Source organism: Marmota monax, unplaced genomic scaffold, assembly GCF_021218885.2.
Source record: "Marmota monax isolate L192 unplaced genomic scaffold, Marmota_monax_Labrador192_F-V1.1 WCK01_AAM20220418_F8-fsc00075, whole genome shotgun sequence".
Taxonomy (NCBI): domain Eukaryota; kingdom Metazoa; phylum Chordata; class Mammalia; order Rodentia; family Sciuridae; genus Marmota; species Marmota monax.
Window position 1 is genome coordinate 9,208,466 of NW_026694772.1, and position 23,284 is coordinate 9,231,749.

The 23,284-nt window shown below is 37.9% G+C and overlaps 1 protein-coding gene across 1 annotated transcript; it reads right to left on the reverse strand.

The window, feature by feature from the left end:
* Positions 1-458: 458 nt before the first annotated feature.
* Positions 459-19,361, reverse strand: Eif2s3 (eukaryotic translation initiation factor 2 subunit gamma). The gene is made up of 12 exons (XM_046425320.2): positions 19,237-19,361; positions 18,604-18,667; positions 16,951-17,078; positions 16,731-16,852; positions 14,753-14,847; positions 13,883-14,041; positions 12,817-12,951; positions 10,244-10,338; positions 9,699-9,843; positions 6,662-6,831; positions 5,211-5,383; positions 459-1,795 (listed from the first exon to the last, which is right to left on the reverse strand). The coding sequence occupies exons 1-12, from the start codon at positions 19,303-19,305 to the stop codon at positions 1,732-1,734; spliced, it is 1,419 nt and encodes a 472-aa protein (XP_046281276.1). The 5' UTR covers positions 19,306-19,361; the 3' UTR covers positions 459-1,731.
* Positions 19,362-23,284: the final 3,923 nt, after the last annotated feature.

A 23,284-nucleotide genomic window follows, 5' to 3' on the forward strand; every position in this document is an offset into this window, starting at 1 on the left:
TCAAATTCTGTGACAATAAGGTCCATTGTTTTCCTATCTGTATATACTTATTAAGCTAAGCCCAGTGTTTTGCAAAGTTGTTAAAATTCATGTGGACGTTTGAAATTAATTACAAGAGATTTCTGGTTTCAGTCTGACACAAGATTAATTATTTTGGGTCTTATCTTATTCCAGAATTTCTGATATACAGTGTTTACAAAATTCAAGAGGACCCAACACAGTGGTGCATGCCTGTAATCCCAGCTACTTAGGAGGCTAAGGCAGGAACATAACAAGTTCAAGGCCAGCCTCAGCAACTCAGTGAGACCCTGTCTCAAAATAAAAAGGGGTGGAGATGTAGCTCAGAGGTAGAGCACTTACCCAACATGCATGAGGCCCTGGGTTCAATCCCCAGTACTGTAAAACCAACGCTACCCCCCAATCTCCTCCCCCCAAAAAACACACGGGGACATTAGATATAAAATTGCTAAATTTAAAATCTTGTTTTATTTAAATGTGTTCCTTATGATACAGCACAACCTTTCAAAGTCAATCAAGCATTGTAACATTAATAATGTTTCTTCAAAACTCATTAACAAATCACAGCCTACTACCCCACAGCTTCAAAAATTCGTCAAGGCAACTTCAATGTCCAAAAGAGCACAATATGACAGACTGTGGCATTAAATCTCATCTCAATGTAGATTTAAGAAAAGCAAACTAAAGCATATTATCAGACTACCAATTTTTTTTTTTTTTTTTTGGTGGTGCTGGGGATTGAACCAAGGACCCTGCACATGCTAGGCAAGCACTCTTACCACTGAACCACATCCCCAGCTCGAGGTACTTTTATTTAATATGCCTACTTCTCAACACTGGGGAGTTTTAAAAAAACAGAATCTCTTATGAAGCAAAATCATAAATAAATAAAAATTTAAAAGCACAGTACCAGGAAGAATACAGGGACGTGGAAAACGTGTTAAAAATTAAAAGGACTCACCTTTTGCTTTTTTACCTTTTAATCTCTTGCAAAGTCCAAAGATTACTAAGATTAGAATCTATTTCATAATCATACCAATTAAGTAGTTAAGAAACAAACAGGGCAGGGGGTACAGCTCAGAGGTAAAGCACTTGCCTCATGAGACCCTAGGTTAGATCCCCAGCAGTGCAACCTATCAACCAACAAACCCCCTCCAAATGTAAAGACTGGAAAGATCTTTGTTAGTTATCTAGAATCATTTGGCCTAACATTATTTCCAATGAGTGACTGTTAGGTTTTAAATTTCAAAGATAAAACATAAAATATGGGGCCAAAGGGAGTCGGTGTCTTCCAGTTTTTACTGGTGTAACAGTCCTTCAGCCTGGTGCTACAGAAAAGAATCATAAAAAAGAAAAGGAAAATTTTTATTTCAAACAGATTCCATGGCATGCATGTTACATCAAAGGCTGGATGTGTGGCAAACAGTTTCATTTTAAACCTGCATGGATGTATAAATTATACATTACTTAGGAATGTTTAACTTCTGTTAAAATGTAGATTCAATCCAACACTACACCAATTTTTACATTTATTGTAGATACTATATTAGCTCAGGTTAAATTTTCATCATCAAAAAATGAGAATAACCTTACAGCTACCTACTAAGGTAATGAGCTGTGAAATTAATTCCATAGTATTGCTCTGAAAATATACCCCTAGGTTGTTAAGAGAAATTCCAGCTCCATCCAAATGCATTATTTAACTGGGATTCTTTAGTCATCATCTACGGTTGGCTTGATTGTCACTCCTCTTCTTATTTGACCCCAACCAATTAAACTGAAAAATGAAAATAGAAAAAAATCATGAATATTAACATCCATTTCATTAGCATCACCACACAATTATATGATAGAACTGGTTGGACCTGCCTATCTTCTAAATTCAAATTTGTTCCCACAACCTGCTCCTCAATAAAGAAAGGGCACACTAATTTCTTAGAATCAGGTAAGATCTGGCTAGCATGATAGGAAAAGCAAACAAAAATTGCTACCATGAATATACTTGTCTTTACTCTATCAAAATATACCTAACCCTTCAGATCCAACTAAGAGCTCTTTATTCCACTGAAGGAATCAAGCCAATACATAAATCACATCAGTCTGATTATTTTTTACAACCTCATTCTATGCTGTTCCCTTTGAAAAATGCTTTTCTATCACTCAGCACCTCAACAGATCATAATGCATTTAGTGTGACCCTACATGGTAAAGGAAATTTAAGAGAACCAGAGGAACTCAGTCTATAAGCAGATTTTTTTTGTTTTGTTTTGTTTTGGGGGGGGGGGCAGTACTGGGAATTAAACCCAGAGGTGTTTTACCAACCACTGAGCTACATCTCCAGCCCTTTTTATTTTCATTTTGAGACAGGGTCTCATTCAGTTGATTAGGGCCTCACTAAGTTGCTAAGGTTAGCCTTAAATTTGTGATCCTCCTGCCTCAACCTTTGGAGACACGGGTAAACTGATTACTCTTGATAGCAAAGGGACTTCTACATCCTCTTTCAATGTCTGTCCTAGTCAATGACCAGGCTGGTTGTCACCTCAATTGCAGCTTCTTGAACAAAGTCCACCTAAACATGGATAAACCCACAATTCTTAAAAATAAAAGGATCAGCCTGGAGTGCTGACACATGCTTGTAATACCAGTGACTTATAAGCTGAAGCAGGAGGATCCAAGTTCAAAGCCAGCCTTGATGACTTTGAGACCCTGTCTCAAAAAAAGGACTGGGATGTAGCTCAGTGTTAAAGCACTTCTGGGTTCAATCCCCAGTATCAAAATAAATAAAGGATCATTCAGATGCTCTCTTTTTTCTTATTGGGATTTTAATATACTTGCCAATTTTATTTGGATAGAATCCTCTTGTAATATTAGTAGAAAGTCCCAAATATACTCTTTATTTAAAAATATGTTCAAGTTTATGAAATGAAACATTCAACAAGTGATAATAACACAGTTCCATGTTGAGTTTTTTTGTGGTACTAGGGATTAAACCCAGCGCTTTGGGCTTGCCAGGCAAGCACTCTATCACTTAGCTACAACTGCAGCCCTTTTTATTTTATGTACGTTTTTTGTTTGATTAGTATAACCACACAAAAGAATAAAATCAAATAAACACAAAATATGACAAAGCAGAATTATTTTCTTAAAATACAACAAAAACTTTAACTCGTCAAACTTCTGAACAGTAAGTAATAAGAGACCATCAAGGGCCTACTATCAAGCCTTAATTAAAGGAGGTAGATGGGCTGAGGATATAGCTCAGTGGCACAGTGTGTGCCTAGTATGTGCAAGGACCTGGATTCAATCCCCAGTAACCCCCTGCCCTCCTGCACACACACAGAGGAGGTAGGTGGTGAGGATGGAAAAGAGTCAAGGGTGATTAGAATAATTATGGGGAGAGCTGAGGTTGTGGCTCAGTGGTAGAACGCTTGCCTAGCATGTATAAGGCACTGGGTTCAATTCTCAATACACATATAAATAAATAAAAGGTCCATTGACAACTAAAAAAAAAAAATGAACAACAAAATTATGGGGACAGAGCTGAGCGTGTTGGTCCACACCTGTAATCCCAGAAGCTTGGGAGATTAAGGACAGGAGGATCATGACCTCAAAGCCAGCCTCAGCAACTCAGTGAGGCCCTAGGCAACTTAGTGAGACCCTGTCTCTAAATGAAATATAAAAAGGGCTGGGGATGTATCTCAGCGGTTAAGTGGCCTGGTTTTAAAAAGAGAGAGAGATAAAGAAAGGCTGAAGAAGTTCCAGATCAGAGATCAAAGACACACAAAACCTAAATGTAACCCAAGATTCTAGACTGGAGGTCTATAAAGGTTATTATTGGAACAAGTGATAAAACTGGAATATGGGGTATAGATTTTAGTATTTTGTCAATATTAAATTTCTTAAAGTGGTTATGAAAGAGAATATCTTTGTTTTTTGGAAATAGAAATGAAGTTTAATATAATAGATCAAGGAGAATGACATACACAACGTACTTCCCCAATATGTACATTCTTGTATTTTTGTTGTTGTTTGGTGGTGTTTGTTTGGGTACCAGGGATTGAAATCAGGGGCACTCAACCACTGAACCACATCCCCAGCCCTATTTTTATTTAGAGACAGGGTCTCACTGAGTTGCTTAGCACCTCATCTTTGCTGAGGCTGGCTTTGAATGCGTGATCCTCCTGCCGCAGCCTCTGGAGCTGCTAGGATTACAGATGTGCACAGCCATGCCCACCTTTGTTTTGTTTTGTTTTTGGTACCAGGGATCAAACCCAGTGCCTTTCACATGTTAGGCAAGTACTCCACCACCAAGCTACCCACAGCTCTAAAAAGTTATACATATACTGTGGCTGGAATTGTGGCTCAGTGATAGAGCACTTGCCTACCATGTGAGACACTGGGTTTGATTCTCAACACCGCATATAAATAAATAAAAAAAGAAAATTAATTGACAACTATTATATACACATACACACACACATACACACACATATATATACATACACATGTATATATATGTAAATGTGTATGTGCTTGTGTCTGAGAAAGGAGTATACAGGAATTTTCTGTATAATTCTTGTGATTTCCCTGTTTAGTTTTTAAAAAGGCAAAGACAGGCCATGCACAGTGGTACATGCCTGAAATTCCAGTGGCTCAGGAGGCTGAGGCAAGAGGATCACAGATCACGCGTTTAAAGCCAGCTTCAGCAATTAGTGAGATCCTAAGAAACTCAGAGACCCTATCTCTAAATAAAAATATAGAAAAGGGCTGGGGATGTGGCTCAGTGGTAAAGTGCTCCTGGGTTCAATCCCTGGTACCAATAAATAAATAAATAGCCACAGACTAGGGGTAAAACTCAGTAGAAGGCAGGCTTAATATGCACAAGTCCCTGGGTCCATTCTCCGGCACCAAAAATAAATAATAACAATAACAATAACAATAATAATAAAAAACAACAATGGAATTATTGACTCTAAATTCACTGGTGTTTGCATAGGGAAGACAACTGTAGTATCTGGACTAAAATATGGGACTACAAATGGAGGCTACAAATAGTTTTCAAAGTCATCAAAACAAATAGTTAAGAGCTAAAGCTACACTAACTATTGTGTTCAAAGAATGTGCATCTGTGTTTACACCACCATGAACTTAAGGAAACTGATCCTTACATTGGCAAAGGCTAATAAACTTACCGCCAGTGTTTCTCAACTCTTCGACTAAGGGCAATCTTTTCTCCTACTTCTGTGCACACAGGATTAGTCAAAACAATTTTGCCCAAATCAGCCTTGACAGCACTAACTCTCCCTCCTGTTGACAGTGATCCTATGTTCACCATGAGCACTTCATTCTTAGACAGTTTTTGGACCTATGGAAACAAATTAGGGAAGAACAAATCCCAAAATCAAAAACATGCTTTCCAAGAATGAGTGGGGACTTACCAAATATTTTTGGAATTAAGATAATTATAACCCCACAATTATGTATGACTACAGTGTACCAGGAAAACATGTGGGACAAGACAATTATAAAAGAAAAAAAATTCTACAGAAATTTCATTATAATGAAATGTGAACTATAATATACTCTAAAGATAACAAACTAGTTGATTTAGCACATGCTGATTTCACACAAAATCTACTTTAAAAAAATAAGCTAGTAGCTACAGCATAAAACCTCCTAAAATTCTGAAGAACTTCTATACAGAATGAAATTGTGTACCCTTTACTGGGAATGACTAGAAATACAAGCGTTCTGGATGTTTTTGGAGTCTAAAATATTTGCCTACACATAATAAGCTTATCTTGGGGATGGGACACAAGTCTAAATACAAAATTCAATTGATTTATATAAACCTTATACACACAGCTTAAAAGAAATTTTATACAATATTTTTAGTGCACCTATGTTCTGACTATGACTTATCACATAAGGTTAGGTGTGGAATTTTCCACTTGTGGCATCTTCCACTTATGGTATCATGTTGGTGCCTAAAAAAGTTTTGGACTTTGGACCTCAGATTTTTAAATTAAGGATAAACAACCTATAGTAGAGATACAAAATTTCCTAAGTGGGGCAAGGCAGGAAAATGGCTATGTAAGAGTTAATATCATGTGCATGTATGAGTATATAACAAACCCAATTATTATGTACAACTATAATGCACCAATAAAAAATTATTCCAGAAGAAGAGTTAATAAGATGATTCTGGAGATCCAATTCAACTCATGTGTCTAAGCCAGCAACTGAACTCTCTGAGCCTCTTTAAAATTTGCTACCACCTACCACACATGGTTGTTTCCCCAGTACCTCCCCTTTCCTGCCCCTTCTCCCTCCCCCATCTCTTTCCTGTATTCTACTAATCTCCTTTCGATTTTCATGAGATCTCCCCTCAACCTTTCTTTTCTTTTTTCTACAAATTCTTACTGAAACACAAGGATATTAGGAATATAATGTCTATGTCATACATGACACAAATTCTTTTCCCTACTTTCTCTCTCTTTTTTTTAACCTTAGGCTGATTGCCATATAGTTGTTCTTGATTTTCAAGAAATCAAAATAATTTACCTTATTTCTATGTTAACTAAAAACTGGGTTTAACATCATGGCCACTTTTTTGGAAAAAGAAATTACAAAGAGCACTTGCCTTTGCTGCTTTCTTGTCTCCTTCAGTGCGTACACCTAGAAGTCGTCTAAGCAGGAAATAGGAAATTTCCAATTCTGTGAAAATCTCAGGTAAAGCTCCAACAGCACCAAGTACCTGCCCCACCATTCTGTCAGCACGGCACAAAGTGGGGTCGATTTTTGTTCCAACTCCTAATGTAAAAAAATATGGACATAACCGTGAAACACTTATAAAGTAAATTATTTGCCCAAAACTTAGTCAAACAAGCGTAGTATATTTCTTTTTTGGGGGGGGTAACAGGGACTGAATTCAGGGGCACTTGACTACTGAGCCACATTCCCAGCCCTATTTTGTATTTTATTTAGAGACAGGGTCTGATTAAGTTGCTTTGCACCTCCCCGTTGCTGAGGTTGGCTTTGAACTTGCAATCCTCCTGTCTCAGCCTCACAGGCCACTGGGATTACCGGCACGTATCACCGCGCCCAGCTAAGCATGGTGTACTTCTACACATATTAATACACACTTGTATTTTAATGCCCATATAACAGCTACATAGAAATAACAAAATACCTGTTTCATCTGAGGAAAGAGAATTGACCCACAGGTCCTTTGGGCAACTGAGAACAGAAAAATTCTCTTTGTTAAATTCTAAACAAAAGGCAAATAGAGATAATAACCTGATACAAATTGAGTTTGAATATCCTTACTGAAATTTGAAAAGATATAAATTGAGCCAGGCACAGTGACACGCCTGAAATTCCAGTTAACTCAGGAGACTGAGGCAGAAAGATATTGAGTTTAAGGCCAGCCTCAGCTACTTAGTGAGACCCTGCCTCAAAATAAAAAATCAAAAGATATATATGGGGATATACCTCAGAGGTAGAACATACCCTTTGGTTCAATCCCCAGGATTAGGGGAAAAAAAAAAAAGAAAAAAATCAGTAATTTGCAGAATATTCGCATGCCATTTCCTGGAAGGTTGATCAAAAAGCTAGCTTAGTTAGGTGCGGTGGCCCAAGCCTGTAATCACAGAGGCTCAGGAGGCTGAGATAGGAGGATCGAAGGTTCAAAGACAGCTCCAGCAATTTAGTGAGGCTATAAACTGAATGGCTGCTACATAAAGATTATCATTACAATATTCTACTTTCTATTGTTAAGTTTGAAGAGTTCCATAAATTACATTCTTTTTTCTTTTAAACCAGGGACTGAAACACAGGGGCACTTTACCACTGAGGTACATTTTCAGTCTTTTATTTTGAGACAAGGTCTCACTAAATTGCTGAGACTGGTTGAACTTGTGATCCTCTTGCTTCAGCCTCCCTAATATCTGAGATTACAGGCATATGCCACCACAGCTGGTACCATAAATTACATTATAAAAAAATGTTTCCAAGCTGGGCACCGCGGCACATGCCTATAATCCCAGCATCTTGGGAGGCTGAAGCAGGAGAATTTCAAGTTCAAAGCCAGCCTCAGAAATTCGGCAAGGTCCTAAGCAACTCAGTGAGACCATATCTGAAAAAAGTTTCCAGAATTTCCTTCTCCACAAAAGGTAAAACTTTATGCAATAATCTCAATTACAGGATATAATAGAAAAATGAACTATATAGTAAAAAACCAGAGCACCAATTTGGTGAAAAATAAACTGCTTTTTCACCCAATGTTTTCTTCTTTAATCCAAAGATATGATAATAGCCCTAATATTTGCTGAATCTTCACTTTTTTCCCTGGCACTGGGGAGAGAACCCAGGGGCACTCTACCATTGAGCTATCAGACCTTTGCCAGCCTCATCAACCTAGCAAACTTAGTGAGAAGTGAGACCCTATCTCAAAAAACAAGGGGCTATAGTTGTGGATCAGCGGTAGAGTGCTCGCTAAGCACATTTGAGGCCCTGGGTTCTATCTTCAGCAATACATAAAAATAAATAAAGATACTGTATTTAACAACTAAAAAATATTAAAAAAAAAAAAAAGGACAGAATATAGTTCAGTGGTAAAGCTCCCCTGAGATCAATCCCCATTATCCCCCCACTAAAAAAAAAAAAAAAAACCTCCAAAACCCCCACAACTTTGAGTAATTTCCTACACAGGGAAAGTTACTTTTTTAAAAAAAAAAAGACATGGTCTCACTACATTGCCCACCCTGGCCTTGAACCCCTTGCTCAAGTGATCATTCAACTTCAGTCACCTAAGTACCTAGGACTACAGGTGCACGCAGTCACACCCACTTAGAGGTTATCTTCTTTTATTCCCACATCAATGTAAATATTGTTATTATTTTTTGGTAGCTGGACAAAATACCTTTATTATTTTATTTATTTATTTTTATGTGGTTTTGAGAATAGAATCCAGAGCCTCACATGTGCCAGGTGAGCACTCTACCACTGAGCCACAACCCCAGCCCAGTGTAAACATTATTTGACTGACATCTTTGAGTAACTTTCCATTTGCAAAACACACACAAAAAGTAACCACTCTCAAGTTGGGCATGGGCATGTTTATAATTCCAGCTATTCAGGAGACTAAGGCAGGAGGATCATAAGTTCAAGGCCAGCCTCAACAACTTAGTGAGACCCTGACTCAAAATAAAATATAAAGAGGGCTGGGCATATAGTTCAGTGGGAGAGCACTTACCTAGCAAATGCAAAGCGCTGAACTCAAACCCACATAGGTATGCACACTGACATAAAACCACCAAAAACAAAAAAATAAAACCCAACCACTCTCTCTCACCATGCCCCTACAAAAAAAGTATAAGCTAGGTACTGTTGTGACATGTGCCTTCAGTTCCAGCTACTCATGAGGCTAAGGCAGGAGGACTACTTGAATCCAGGAGTTCAAGGTTAACATGGGCAGTACAACAAGGTCCTGTGCTCAAAAAATTAAAAAATCAACAGGCCAGGGATATAGACAGTGAGTGATAAAATGCCCCTAGGTTCAATAAAAAAACAAACAAAAAACCACTACAATATAGCTTTATGAGTAATCTATTTCCCATGAAAAGTATCATGAATATCTACAAATTAAAAGAAAAGGGATGAGAGGTTGAAATCCTTACCAATAAGACCCCCTGGAGCAGCATACTGAAGATCATTATGTTCGGCAAAAAGTGATACAATTTTGGAAAAGATTGGTTTACACATGAGTTTTCCTTCACTGTCTTTGGAAACAATACCAGGTCTGACTTCTATCTCCTGGCCCACCTGTAAATATATAATCAGTAATAAAAATTACTATGAATTAACACAATTATCATTTATCTATCTAAAGTTCTAACAGTAAGACCATGAAACCAAAACGGCAAACCTTCCTCTATTTCAAAGATCACCATTTTAATAAAAGGAAAAATAAATGTGAAAGAGACCTTCAAAATCAGAACCACTCATGTTACTACCTACCACACAAACCCATCACCACATAAAACGTGCTTCATACTTACAAGAAGCCTATAAATTTAGGTTAAGACACATTACAAAGACATAAAAGCAAACAAATTTATATCAAATAACGAACACCATAAACCATTTTATTCAACTTGGATTATTAATCCTTTTTCTTAAGACAGGGTGAAACAAAAACAATAACAACTCAAGCCTACCTTACCTTTAATACTCCTTTCAGAATACTTCCACCAGCAACACCTCCCTTAAGGTCATCAACTTCACAACCAGGCTTGTTGACATCAAATGACCTAATAACTAAAAGAAAACAAATTAAAGCTATTTCTATTAATTTAAACTTTATAAGAAATATTCTTTTCCATGTTAACTTTTCAAAAATAGAATACCATTTAAGCTATTAAAAAAAAAAAAGTTTGTTGGTGCACGCCTGTAGTCCCAACAGCTCCAGAGGATGAGGCAGGAGGATCCCAAGTTCAAAGCCAGCCTCAACAACTTAGTGTGGTCCTGTCTCAAATAACAAAACAGGGGCTGGGGATGTGGTGCAGTGGTTAGGCTCCCCTGGATTCAATCCCTGGTACTAAATAAATAAATAAGAATATTGGAGGCTGGTCATGGCGGCACATGCCTATAATTCCAGCAACTTGGGAGGCTGAGGCAGGAGGATATTGAATTCAAGGCCAGCCTCAGCAACTCAGCAAGACCCTGACTCAATGTTAAAAAAAAAAAAAAAAAAATCTAAGGATATCTCCAGTAATGTATTGGACTAAATGCATACTTTTAACTTGTGTCTACTTGCACTGAGAATACTTATTAGCTCTGAATTCCTCTATCTTCTATTCCAGGTGAAACTCAGCTGGCTAATTTTCAGGTGTGTTGCTCATGTTTTAATAACTGAATGAAAAAGGGTACTTCTGCTGAAGTACCTAAGTATTGGATGCTATTTTGTGGGGGCATCATCATCTGTATTTTGTGTTATATAAGAGGTAGATATACTAGTCTTCATTTCTAGGAAATTTCTAAGTGTAATTTTAATATACCCTCATGCTATAATTTTTATGACTAGCAATGTGAATTTTGTATAACAGCCCATCATTATGATTTGTTCTCACAAAGGAAGATAGAAGCTAAGGCCAGTCTTTTAATTAATTTCTCTTAGATCAAAATAAATTTTTTAAAAATTAAAGATCGGGGGGGAAAAGAAAAAAGAGGTATAAGTTGGCTCTTCATATCTGAGAGTTCCATGTCTGTGAATTTCAACCATCTACAGTTCAAAAAATGTTTTGTTTTTATTTATTTACTGGGGTGGGGAAAGTATTGGGGATTGAACCTAGGGCCTTTACCACTGAATTATATCCCAAGCCCTTTTTATTTTTTTCAAAGTAAACCTTGAACTTTTGATCCTCCTGCCTCAGCCTCCTGAGTTGCTGGGATTTCAGGTATATGCCACCATGCTTGGCAGATTTAAAAAAAAAAAAAATATCAAGAGTCTGTAATGAATACATAGTTTTTTTTTTTTTTGGGGGGGAGGGTGTCATTATTCCCTGAACAATACTATTTATACCTCATTTATAATATATTAGATACTACAAGTAACCTAGACATGCTTTTAAGTATCCTGGAGGGGTTAGGGTTACAGCTCAGTGGTACAATGCTTGCCTAACATATATGAAGCCCTAGGTTTGATCCCAGCACTACAAAAAATATAGAGGACAATGTGGGTGGATTATATGCAAATTCTATGTCATTTTATATAAGGAATTTCTGTATTATGTGACTTCTGCAAAACTACAAAACAACTCTAGGACTACATGACCTATACGGTCACTCGAGCACTTTTCCTGCCAAACAACACAGGAACCCAAAATGAAGACCTAAAGAGGCTCAAATGTCTATTTTGAAACAGCTCCTATATTTCTTCGTAGGAACCACAAACTTAGATGATCAAATTACACCAAGATTAGTTTTTCGTTAATGGTACAGTGACATCATTTGTATGGAAAATATAAAAACATTATAATTCCATGTTGGTCACATAACATACCATAAACTGAGTATCAAAAAGGTTAACAGTGTGGTTGGGTTGTGTCTCAGCAGTAGAGTGCTCACCTAGCACGTGCGAGGCCCTGGGTTCGATCCTCAGCACCACATAAAAATAAATTATTGTGGGGGCTGGGGTTGTGGCTCAGCAGTAGAGCATGCGCCTAGCATGGGTAAGGCCCTGGGTTTGATCCTCAGCACTACATGAATGAATGAATGAAGAAAGACAGAAAGAAAGAAAGAAAGAAAGAAAGGTATTGTGTCCAACTACAACTGAAAAATAAATATTTAAAAATAAATAAAAAAAGGTTAACAGTTTCTATAGCACTCAGGATTCTGTTCCTCATACAGTAATTCAATCTAACATTGCCAACACTATCTCAGAATTAATCAATTTCAAAAAAACTTTTATCCCTCTGTAGAAAGAGGAAATATTAATAAACACTTATAAAGGTGAATCACTAATGGAAAAGACCAAAATAAGAGATAAAGATTGGTTGGACATAGTGGAACATGCCTGTTGTCTCAGCTACTTGGCAGGCTGAGGCAGGAGGATCACAAATTTGCAGCCAGCCTTGGAAACTTAGTGAGACTGTCTCAAAATAAAGTAAGGGCTGAGGATGTTGCTCAATAGTAGAGGGTTTACCTAGCATGCTCCAGGCCCTGAGTAGAATCCTCAGTGAGAGAGAGAGACAAACACACATATACACACAGTTAAAGATGACTCCTATCACTTACCAATAAGTCGGGGTTCTGAAGTAAAGTCTCTTGGGGGTACTGGTATTTTCTTTACTATGTACTCACAAACGACTTCAATATTGTATTTCAGCTGAGCAGAAATTGGAATAATGGGAGCTCCTTCTGCTACTGTACCTATATGGCAAAATTAAGAAAGATCAAAATTCTTCAGTTTTAATAAACTTGTTCTATGCATCTATTACATAAAACAAGATTACTAAAATAGAAGCCTAACAAACCCACACAAATGCCAGCAATAAGTAGAAAGCAATAATTCTGTTTGGAAAGATGATAAAATATTTCACCATTGTTTTAACTACTGAAAAGGAATACTATTTCCTTTACTAACACTCCTGGGAAAGAGTACTTGTTGAAAAGATTTCTAATAACATGTTATTAACTTCCTAATAAATGTTAAGATAAAATTACAGACTCTGCTAATCAAAGACTGCTGGCATATATAATATTTGCTCCTTATTAATTATACGTCTAAAAAACTGGTCAAAGAAATAGACCAAACATAATCAGATTTTAATCAAAATGACTTCTTTTTCATGGTGACAGAACTGGGTTGGTAGGAAGCTAATCTTTCTAATAAGAAAACCAAGATTCTAAGAGAGAATCAAATGTGAATAATGAGATGCATCATGTCTTCCTTGAAATAAAAAATATTATGCTGCTAGAGAAAGGGACACTTTATTCATTCTACTATCACTAAGCCCCCGCCCATGCCAGGGATTAAATCCATGGCCTTATGCACGCTCTACCACTGAACTATACCCTCAGCCTTGAGGACTTTTTCTAAAAATCTGATGAAAGATTCTAGAATATAACTTCATTTCTAACTTTCAGCCAACAAAAATATATTTTAGCATATCAAATTCAAAAACACATACATTGCTAGTTACATCAAGTTGCTAACAAATACTAGTACAGAAATTAAGGCTTCAGACCCTGAAATTTACCTTGTTTTAGGTAAGTGTCCTTTATTCAAAATTAATATCTAGTGGCTGGATTAAATGTCTCAAAATGATTCTTGGTTTTATTAGATATTATGGCTTCTTACCTTGTACAAATGCAAGGATTTGTTCATACTGTTCTTTAGCCTGACTTTCTTTTACCAAATCAATTTTATTCTGTAGAATCAAAATATGCTTCAGTTTCATGATTTCTATAGCAGCTAGGTGTTCAGAAGTCTGAGGCTGGGGACAAGATTCATTACCAGCTAGTTGATGAAGAATAAAAAAGATGTATAAGTATAGTTAGAAACATCCAGACCAGGCAAATTCAGAGACAGAATGCATATTATTGGTTGCTGGGGGCTGGGGAGAAAGGGGATTGGGAAGTGACTGCTTAATGAGCATGGAGTTTCCATTTGTGGAGAAAATGTTCTGGAACTAGATAATAGTACTGCTACAATCACTACATTATACAACACTGTAAAAGTACTTAATGCCATTTAATTTTATACTTTAAATGGCTAAAATGATAAATTTTGTTATGTGATTACTTTATCACCACCTACCGGGAAAAAAAGCAGCACTGGCATCCAATAAAGGAAACGTTAGAATATTCTAGCCTTACTCAAGGCAAAAGTCCTGAATATTGTTGCCAAGTATCAATATACTTCTAACATAAATTTTAAGCTAAAATAATAAACCACCTTATGTGACCTAGATGGGGAAAACACACTATTGACCTTTATTCTTTTGGATACTATGATAAGAATTCACAGAAACTATTAGCCCCAGGTCTATTTTGATTAGTCTTTTGTAATAGCTTTCTAGGTAGGAATGTCATCCTGGATGATGTTAGTTCTCATTCATATTACCCTTAGGCAATGGCTATGGCCCTTAGAGGCTTTAGTTCCTCTTTAAATATTCCACCTTGGATTTGTTCCACATTGACTGGTGCAAACAAATTCTGATGTATTTACCTATCAAAAGAAGAGCTGCATCCATCACTGCTGCACCATTCAGCATAGTAGCCATCAAAATATCATGGCCAGGACAGTCAACAAAGGAAACATGTCTAACAATTGAGAAATGACAGTTTTCAGATCAATGAATACTTACAAATACAAATTGTAGATTTCTTTAAAGTTAAATCACTTAGGAAATATTTTTTGCTGTTGTTTTTGATGGTACTGGCAATTAAACCTGGAGTGCTCTACCACTGAACTACACCCCCAGCTCTTTTTTGTTTTAAGATAAGGTATCACTAAGTTGCTGAGGCTGGCTGCAAACCTGTAATCCTCCTACCTCAGCCTCTTAAGCTATGTGTCACCACACCTGACCTAGGAGAGAATTCTTTTTTTTTTCTTACATATATGACAATAATAAAGAGAATTCTTATTGCTATAAAAATGGTTAGAAAACTTGGTGTTTCTAGACCTTGGAAATAAGATTACTTGCTGAGAATAAAATCACTGCAGATCATTACAAAGCAAATAAAATTAGCTACATGCAGAAATAACTGAAGTGACAAAAAATCCCAAACCCAAAGTGAATATGATATAGAATACTGGTATAAAGTATACACTGGGAATGTCACTCACTGATTTGAAAGCCAAAACCTAATGATGTATAAAAATGGTGTTAATAGAATAAAGACTATTATCTGAACAATTTGAGCTGGGCATGGTGGTACATGCCTGTAATCCCAGCTATTCAGAAGCTTGAGGGAGAAAGATCTCGAGTTTGAGGACAGCTTCAGCAGTTTAGCCTCAAAATAAAAGGGTTAGGAATATAGCTCAGCGGTAAAGTGCCCCTAGGTCTAAAAACAAAAACAAAACAAAACACCACATTAAAGCATTTACACTGATTTCCGAGATTTTTAGCCTACCCTCCACTTCTAAATCTTGGGCCCAGAGTGGCTTCATCCACCTCTCCCTAATCTTAGCCCTGCCCTGATCTAAAATCTCCTTGTGGGGTATCTGCATCCCCCATAGTCATTACCAAACAGACACCAGTGTCCTCTGATAAAGAATTAGAATATGCAATAACATTCAGAAAATAGATGAGGAATAAGTACATGTGTGGTAGAGTAGTACTAAGAATGGCTTTGTTCCTCTATCTTAAAAAGAAAATGTTTAAAAGAAATTTAGAAAGCCCAGAATTGTTTCTTTTTCTTCCATTCTGCTTATGTAATATTTTTAGTTTACAGAACCTTTAATTATTATTATTTTTTTTATTTTATTTATTTTTTTTGGTAGTATCAGCAATTGAATCCAGGGCTTCATGCATACTAGACAAGCACTGTACAACTGGGCTACATCCCTAGCCCCTTTTAAAATATTGGTTCTTTTTAATTATGTATAACATTAGGATTCACTTGACATAATTATAAAAGCACGGAATACAATTTGTTCCAATTCAGTCTCTAGTACTTCTCCCTTTCTTCCCCTCCCTCCCCATTACCTTCCCTCTACTGATCTTTCTGCTATTTACTTAGTTGTTTTCATTTTCTGTTTTTAAATTAGTGCCTTGTGAATACCCAGCCCTTTTTAAAAAATTTTATATTTTAAGGTTGGGGATGTAGCTCAGTGGTACAGTGCTTGCCTAGCACAAATGAGGCCCTAGGTTCCATCCCTAGTACCACTTAAAAAAAAATTATTTGGGACAAGATCTTAGTAAGTTGTCCAGGCTGGAATCAAACTTGTGATCCTCCTGCCTCCGTCTCCCAAGTAGTTGGGATTATAGGCATGTGCCACTGTGTGCTTGGCCAGAAATGCTAAGGTTAGGGTTAGAGTTCAATCCCCGGTACCTCCTCCCCAGAAAAAAAGAAAAGAAAAAGAAAACCATTCAGCAGTTAGGTTCATTATTTAATAACTCAAATGTTTTCTTAAAAAAAGAAAGAAAGAAAGCACAACAGCAGAATAAAAGGTGTAAACTTTTTAACACAAAAGTGGTCACCTGACTAATTTGAAGTTCCCTTTGGTCCCTGGAATATCTGTAGGAAATTCATCCGGTGTGCCACTTCCACATGACCTATAACATTCTGGCCGAGGACAACTTGGGTCATCCAGTTTATAAATCTACAAGTTTCAAGAGAGGAAAAAGAAAATGATTTCAAGTTGTTATCTGCACAATAATTAAAAACAAATAGTTTCTAATTTCATAATATATAGCTCACCTTAGCATTAGCATATCCAAGCTTGATTGTAATGTTTCTTTCTAGTTCATTTTTGAACCTGACAGTGTGAACTCCAGAAATGGCTTTTACAACTGTGGACTTCCCATGAGCTACATGACCAATTGTACCTAGAGACAAAGAATAAAAATTATCTCAAATGAATTCAATTATACCAAGTATTTCTTTCAAATAGTGTTAAGAGAAGAAAACTCAAACCCACAATTCACTATTAATGTCAATGCAAAACCAACGACTTCAATTTTTCTTACTACATATCCTTACCTACTAAACACTTGTTCTGATACAGAACTGAAAACTTTCCATGTAACTAATAATCTTAGCTCAGTGGTAGAATGCTTGCCTAGCATGTGTGAACCATGAGTTCAATCCCAGTACTGAAAAAAATAAAAAATAATACTCAATTAAAAATACTTAATATTTTGTGAAGAAACAGTCCAGCATACTGATGAAGTAAATAAGTATAACAAGTCCAGACATCACAAAAAGGAATTCATGAAAATAAGAAAACAACCTAAGTTTAATTAATGCTGTTAAGGACAGTACATTCTTTATAACTTTTTCATAGCCTCATGGTAGAGTCTTAGGTTTTACTGTGCTATTTGTACAGACTCTAAAAATATCCAAAATTTACATTGTCAGTGTAACTTCTCCTCTAAAGTTCTAGGTGCCAATTAAGGGGGAAAAATAGTCTACTTAATAATAGCTTATGTATCAACTAAATATTTCATAAATTCTGTCCTTTCAATAACCCTGTGTGGCAAGAAGAGCTGTATTTTCATCTCTTTAATTTCTGCCACATATGATTACATATTGCCTCATGCTATTAAACTTTCATATGTCTATATTTTTTCTTCTCAAGTAGTCTGTACACCCAACATGGGCATTTCTTTTCTCTTTGTATTTTATTTTTTCCAGTACTGGGACCAGGGAGTGAACCCAGGGGTATCCTATCACTGAGCTAAATTCCAAATTATTTTAAAATTTTGAGACAGAGTCTCACTGAATTGTCCAGGCTGGCCTCAAACTTGCCAAACTCTTGCCTCAGCCTCACAAGTAGAGTCCCTGGGATTACTGGCCTGTGCCACCAATCCCAGCTTTACATGAGCAGCATTCTTTTTTTTTTTTTTTTTTTTTTTCACTTTGATTCTAGTGGGTTATGAACTCCCACCTTCACCCCATACACAGATTGCAGATTCACATCAATGAGCAGCATTCTTTACCCCCACCATCCACACCAAAATCTAGCAAATACTCAAATGGGGCTTCCCTCCCTCCCCTTTTGGAGACAAGGTCTCACTAAGTTGCCCAGGCTGGCCTCAAACTCCTGAGTTTAAGCAATCCTCCTGCTTCAGCTTCTCAAGTAGCTGGAATTACAGGCGTACCACTGCACCCAGCTCAATCTTTTTTTTTTTTAATTGTTTAGTGGTTGTTGGACAAGATACCTTTATTTATTTATTTTTATGTGGTGCTGAGGATCAAACCCAGGGCCTCCCACGTGCTAGGTGAGCGCTCTACCCCTGAGCCACAACCCCAGCCCTCAATATCTATTCTTAAATATTTAAATCCTCATACTATTCACATAATTACATTAAAAGGAGATATCAAAATTACTTGAAGTCATTTTTATCTTACCTATATTAATTGTGGCTTGTCTGCTGATAACTTCATGTGATAGTGGCGTCAACTTGGTAACATCCTGCAATGAAATACATTTATTTTAAAACATAGTACCTAAGACAAATCAGAATCGTTCCTTTGACTTTACATTCGCTATGTACAGTACAGTTCACTACCATCTTTGGAACTCTTTTCTTTAAAGCGCCTTTCTTGTATAAGTGATATTGTATTCTAATAGTTGGGAAGCCCTAAGAGCCCTTCATTATTTCACAACACAAGCCTCCTTACCTCACTACAGGGAGTCTGAAGGCCGGAGACCCCCAATCTTAGGGCCTTCGCTTGTCCTCAGCGTAGTGAGGGCAATATAGACACCCAGACCATCACAGGTGAGAACCCTAGTGACATCCAATACCAACACTTAGCCAAATCTTTAAGGAACTCGAGGTCCCACGATCGCACAGCCCACTCCCAGCTCACATGGACCCACAGAGTGCAGGCGGGATCGCGGGTTAGGGAGCCCGGCTTCGGGGTTGCCTCCTAAACTCACGCTCCCGACATTCCGGCACTGCCTTGTTTCAACGCCTGCCGGGAGGATCAGTTATCCCCACACCCGAGCTCATTCTCCATCTTCCCTAAGCGAAACCTCACCAAGGTGGCGAGATCCTGCCGAGAAAGGTGCGGCTGCCCCAGAGTCACTCCAGCCTCTCCCCCCGCCATCTTGCCCGGAGAGGAAGGAAGTTGCTCTGGCGGCCGCCTGACAGTACGCAGGTCCCCTTGGGCGGGGCGGGGCGGGGCAGGAAAGCGAAGGCGGGAAGGCCGACTAGGGCCCCGACTTAGAAAAAAAGGATAACAGGTACAGGAGTGGCCTCACTGCCTAGACGTCTCTTGACTGTAATTGCACTTGGCCTACAGAAGGTTTATTTTTAAAACACGATGCAAAGATTCGGGACCTATTCCTTGCAGCAATGTTAGATATTCGTACAGGCAACGCTGAGGGCAGCCCCAAAAGAGGACCCCTGCGAGGCGGGCAATGCAATGTGACATGCGCGCTGGCGTGGGAGAAGCCATTTCCGTTTCCCGTGGGTTGTGCCGAAAGAGTTCCCAGAGCCTGGGAACCTTACGTGGGGTGTGTGAGCGGAAAGAAATTGCCTTTCAAATACATATACATATATATATACATATACATATACATATACATACATATATATCATGTTATATGTATATATGCTTGTTTATTTTAACCATTTCTATATTTTAATGAGATGAAAACGGCTCCGGGTCCTCCCCCGCCCATGACGGGGGCTCTTGGCAGGGAGGACGCCGCGTGCTGAGCTGGCCACGCTCACGTCGCCGCGCCGTCCGTGGCCTGCGTCTGCGAAGGCGCCCTCATGCGAAGATTTTATGAAGGGCTCAGCAGCGAATAGCTTGTTCCCAGGCAGCAGTTTCAAGGGCCACGGAGGCGGTCCTTGGTGACGCCAGACTCTGTTCACAGTGAATTTAGCATCACATAGAAGCTAGGTGTCTTGAGATTGTCCAGACGGTGTGTGTCTTTTTAAAAACAGAGCCAAGAAAACCCACATCTCTAATGGAAGAATTATAGATAAATCGATATTTTTAAATTAAAAGATTTTTGAGACTTCCTTAAGCCCTTTTCCTTAGTGTGTTAAAAAGAAGTGATTTTTGGATCTCTCCTTACGTTTCTATATGAATTGTCTTATAAACAGTTGGTCGTTTCTAACTAGGAAAAAAATGTGAGAAGAGGTGAATAAGAATTTAGGCTATCTACATTGAATACCCAAATAAATATACGATTAATAAGTATTTTATATCTTTTTTGTTTTTGTTTTGTTTTTGTTTTTTGTACTGGGGATTGAACCCAAAGGCATTTTACCACTGAGTCACATCCCCAGCCCCTTATATATATATTTTTTTATTTTGAGACAGAGTCTCCCTAAATTATCTAGGGCCTTGCAAAGTTGCTGAGGCTGGCTTTGAACTTGTGATCCTCCTGCCTCAGCCTCCCAAGCCACTGGGATTACAGGCATGCACCACCCAGCCTGGATGGTGTTTTATATCACATAAATTTTAGGTACTGCAATTTACCTAATATAGGAAGCTATGTGTCAGTAAATGCATTCACTGGATAAGTGATGATGAAAACTACAATATAATGTACTTGGGTGGAGGTGTTTATTGGCTTTAATCTTACATTCTAAATAATTATACCAGACAATTAAGAAAACCCATTGAGGTGATGAAAATGCTCTGGAATCAGACTGTGGTGATGGTTGCACATTCTTTGTGAATATATTAAAAATTAGTGACTTGTACAGTTTAACATGGTGAATCTTAAGATATGTGAGTTATATCTCAAAAAATGCATTGATGCCATATGTGCTGGCCCATAACTATAATCCCATTGACTCCTGAGGCTGAGGCAGAAGATCACAATTCTAAGCCAGCCTGGGCTACTGTCTCAAAAAATATAAAGGGCTGGGGATGTAGCTTAGTGGTAAAGCTCCCATGGGTTCAATCCCCAGTTATGGGGTGGGGGGAGCATTGACAGTAAATAGAGCACATAATATGCTCTATCATCAAAAACTTATTGGGCCAGGTGCCCAGTAAGTGGCCCATGCTAGTAGTCCCAACTACATGGTAGACTGAAACAGTGGATCATTTGAGCCCAGAAGTTTCAGGCCATGTCTCAAAAAAAGTTAACAAATTATTGGCCCCAGTGAAGCATGTTAATTTTATATGAACTTCATGACAGTCCAATGAGGTTTCTAGTATTATTCCCATTTTGCAGGTGAGGAAATTGAGTCCTAGAAAGACTGAATAACACACTGGAGATTGCACAGCTAGTAAATAGTGGAGCTGGGATTGCTGAGTACAATTTCATATTACATTTTGTTGATCTATTCACCAGTTAATAGATATTTCTACTTTTTGGTTATTGTGAATAATGTTGCTAATGAATATTTGTGTACAAGTTTTTATGATAATATGTTTTAATTTCCCTTGGTAAATATCTAGTTGTACAATTGCTGAGTCATGTAGTAAATCTGTATTTGACATTTTGAGACACATTTAAACCATTCTTCAAAATGGCTGTATCATTTAACATTCCCACCAGCAACATATGAGGGCTCCAGTGTCATCATATCCTCAACACTACTTATAATTGTCACCAGGAATGGTGATACATGCCTGTAATCCCAGCAGTTTAGGAGGCTGAGGCAGGAGGATCACAAGTTCAAAGCCAGCCTCAGGGGCTGGGGAAATGGCTCAGTTGACAGAGCACTTACCTTGCATGTAAAAGGCCCTGGGTTCAATCCCAAGCACCACAAAAAAAGAAAAAAAAAACAGACTCAGCATACTTATCAAGGCACTAAACAACTTGTCTCTAAATAAAATAAGAAAAGGGCTGCAGATAGGGCTCAGTGGTTAAGTTCCCCTAGATTCAATACCTGGTACAAAAAAAAAATTTTTTTTCATGATAGCCATTCTAGTAGGTGTGGTTTTAAATTGCATTTCCTTAATGACTAATGAATGTTGAACATCTTTTTTGTTTTTGTTTTTTGCACTGCTAAGAATGAACCCAAGGCTGAGCACATGCTAGGCAAATAAATACTTTCCCACTGAACTGCACCCCCAGCCTGAGCAACTTTTCATAGATTTATTAACCATTCACCATTTATATCTCTTCTTTGGTAAAATGTCTATTCAAGTCTTCTGCCCATTAAAAAATTGAGTTGTTTATCTTTTTTGTGTGTGTGTGCTTAAGATTGTACCCAGTGCCTTCAGCATGCTCAGCACACATTCTACCAGTGAGCTACATACACCCCCATCCCATTTATCTTTTTGTTGAGTTGCAAGAATTCTCTCTATATTCTGGATTCAAATCCTTTATCAGATGTATAATTTGCAAATGTTTTCTCACAGTCTGTACTCTTATTTATTTATTTATTTATTTGCAGTACTGTTGATTGAACCCAGGGGTGCTTAACTACTGAACTACATGCCACAGCCCTTCTTATTTTTCATCTTGAGACAGGGTCTTGCTAAGGTGCTGAGGCTGGCCCTGACCTTGTGATCCTGCTGTTTCAGCCTCCAGGGTCCATGGGATTACAGGCATGCACCACTGGGCCCCACCCTTTTTTTCTTTTTATTTTGAGCTGGTCTCGATGAATTGGCCAGGCTGGCCATAAATTTGTGATCCTCCTGCCTTGGCCTCTCAAGGAGCTGAGATTACAGGTGTGTGCCACCCTACCTAGCTTGTCTTTCCATTTTTTTTTTATTGGTGTCTTTGAAAAACAAAAGATTTTTCTTTAACTTTGATCAAGTCCAATTCATTTTTTCTTTTATGAATCATGCTTTTGGTGTCATATCTTCAGAACGCTTGGCATGGTGAGTGTGGTACTGTACCCCTGTAATCCCAGTTTCTTGGGAGCCTGAGGCAGGAGAATTGAAGGTTTAAGGCCAGCTTCAGTAATTTAATGAGCCCTTAAACAACTTAGGGAGACCCTGCCTCAAAAAACAAAAAAGGGGGCTGGGTTTCTGGCTCAGTGGTAGAGCACTTGCCTAGCATGTGTGAGGCACTGGGTTTGAATCTCAGCACCACATATAAACAAATAAATAAAATAAAGGTCCATTGACAACTAAAAATTTTTTCTTTTAATGAATAAAAAGGGCTGGA

Coding starts and splice junctions, on each gene's coding strand:
- Eif2s3 (XM_046425320.2), bottom strand. CDS start 19,305: ATGGCGGGGGGAGAGGCTGGAGTGACTCTGGGGCAGCCGCACCTTTCT. Junction 17,079..18,603: donor ACAAGCCACAATTAATATAG/GTAAGATAAAAA, acceptor CTTTGTCTCTAG/GTACAATTGGTCATGTAGCT. Junction 14,042..14,752: donor TGCAGCTCTTCTTTTGATAG/GTAAATACATCA, acceptor TTCATCAACTAG/CTGGTAATGAATCTTGTCCC.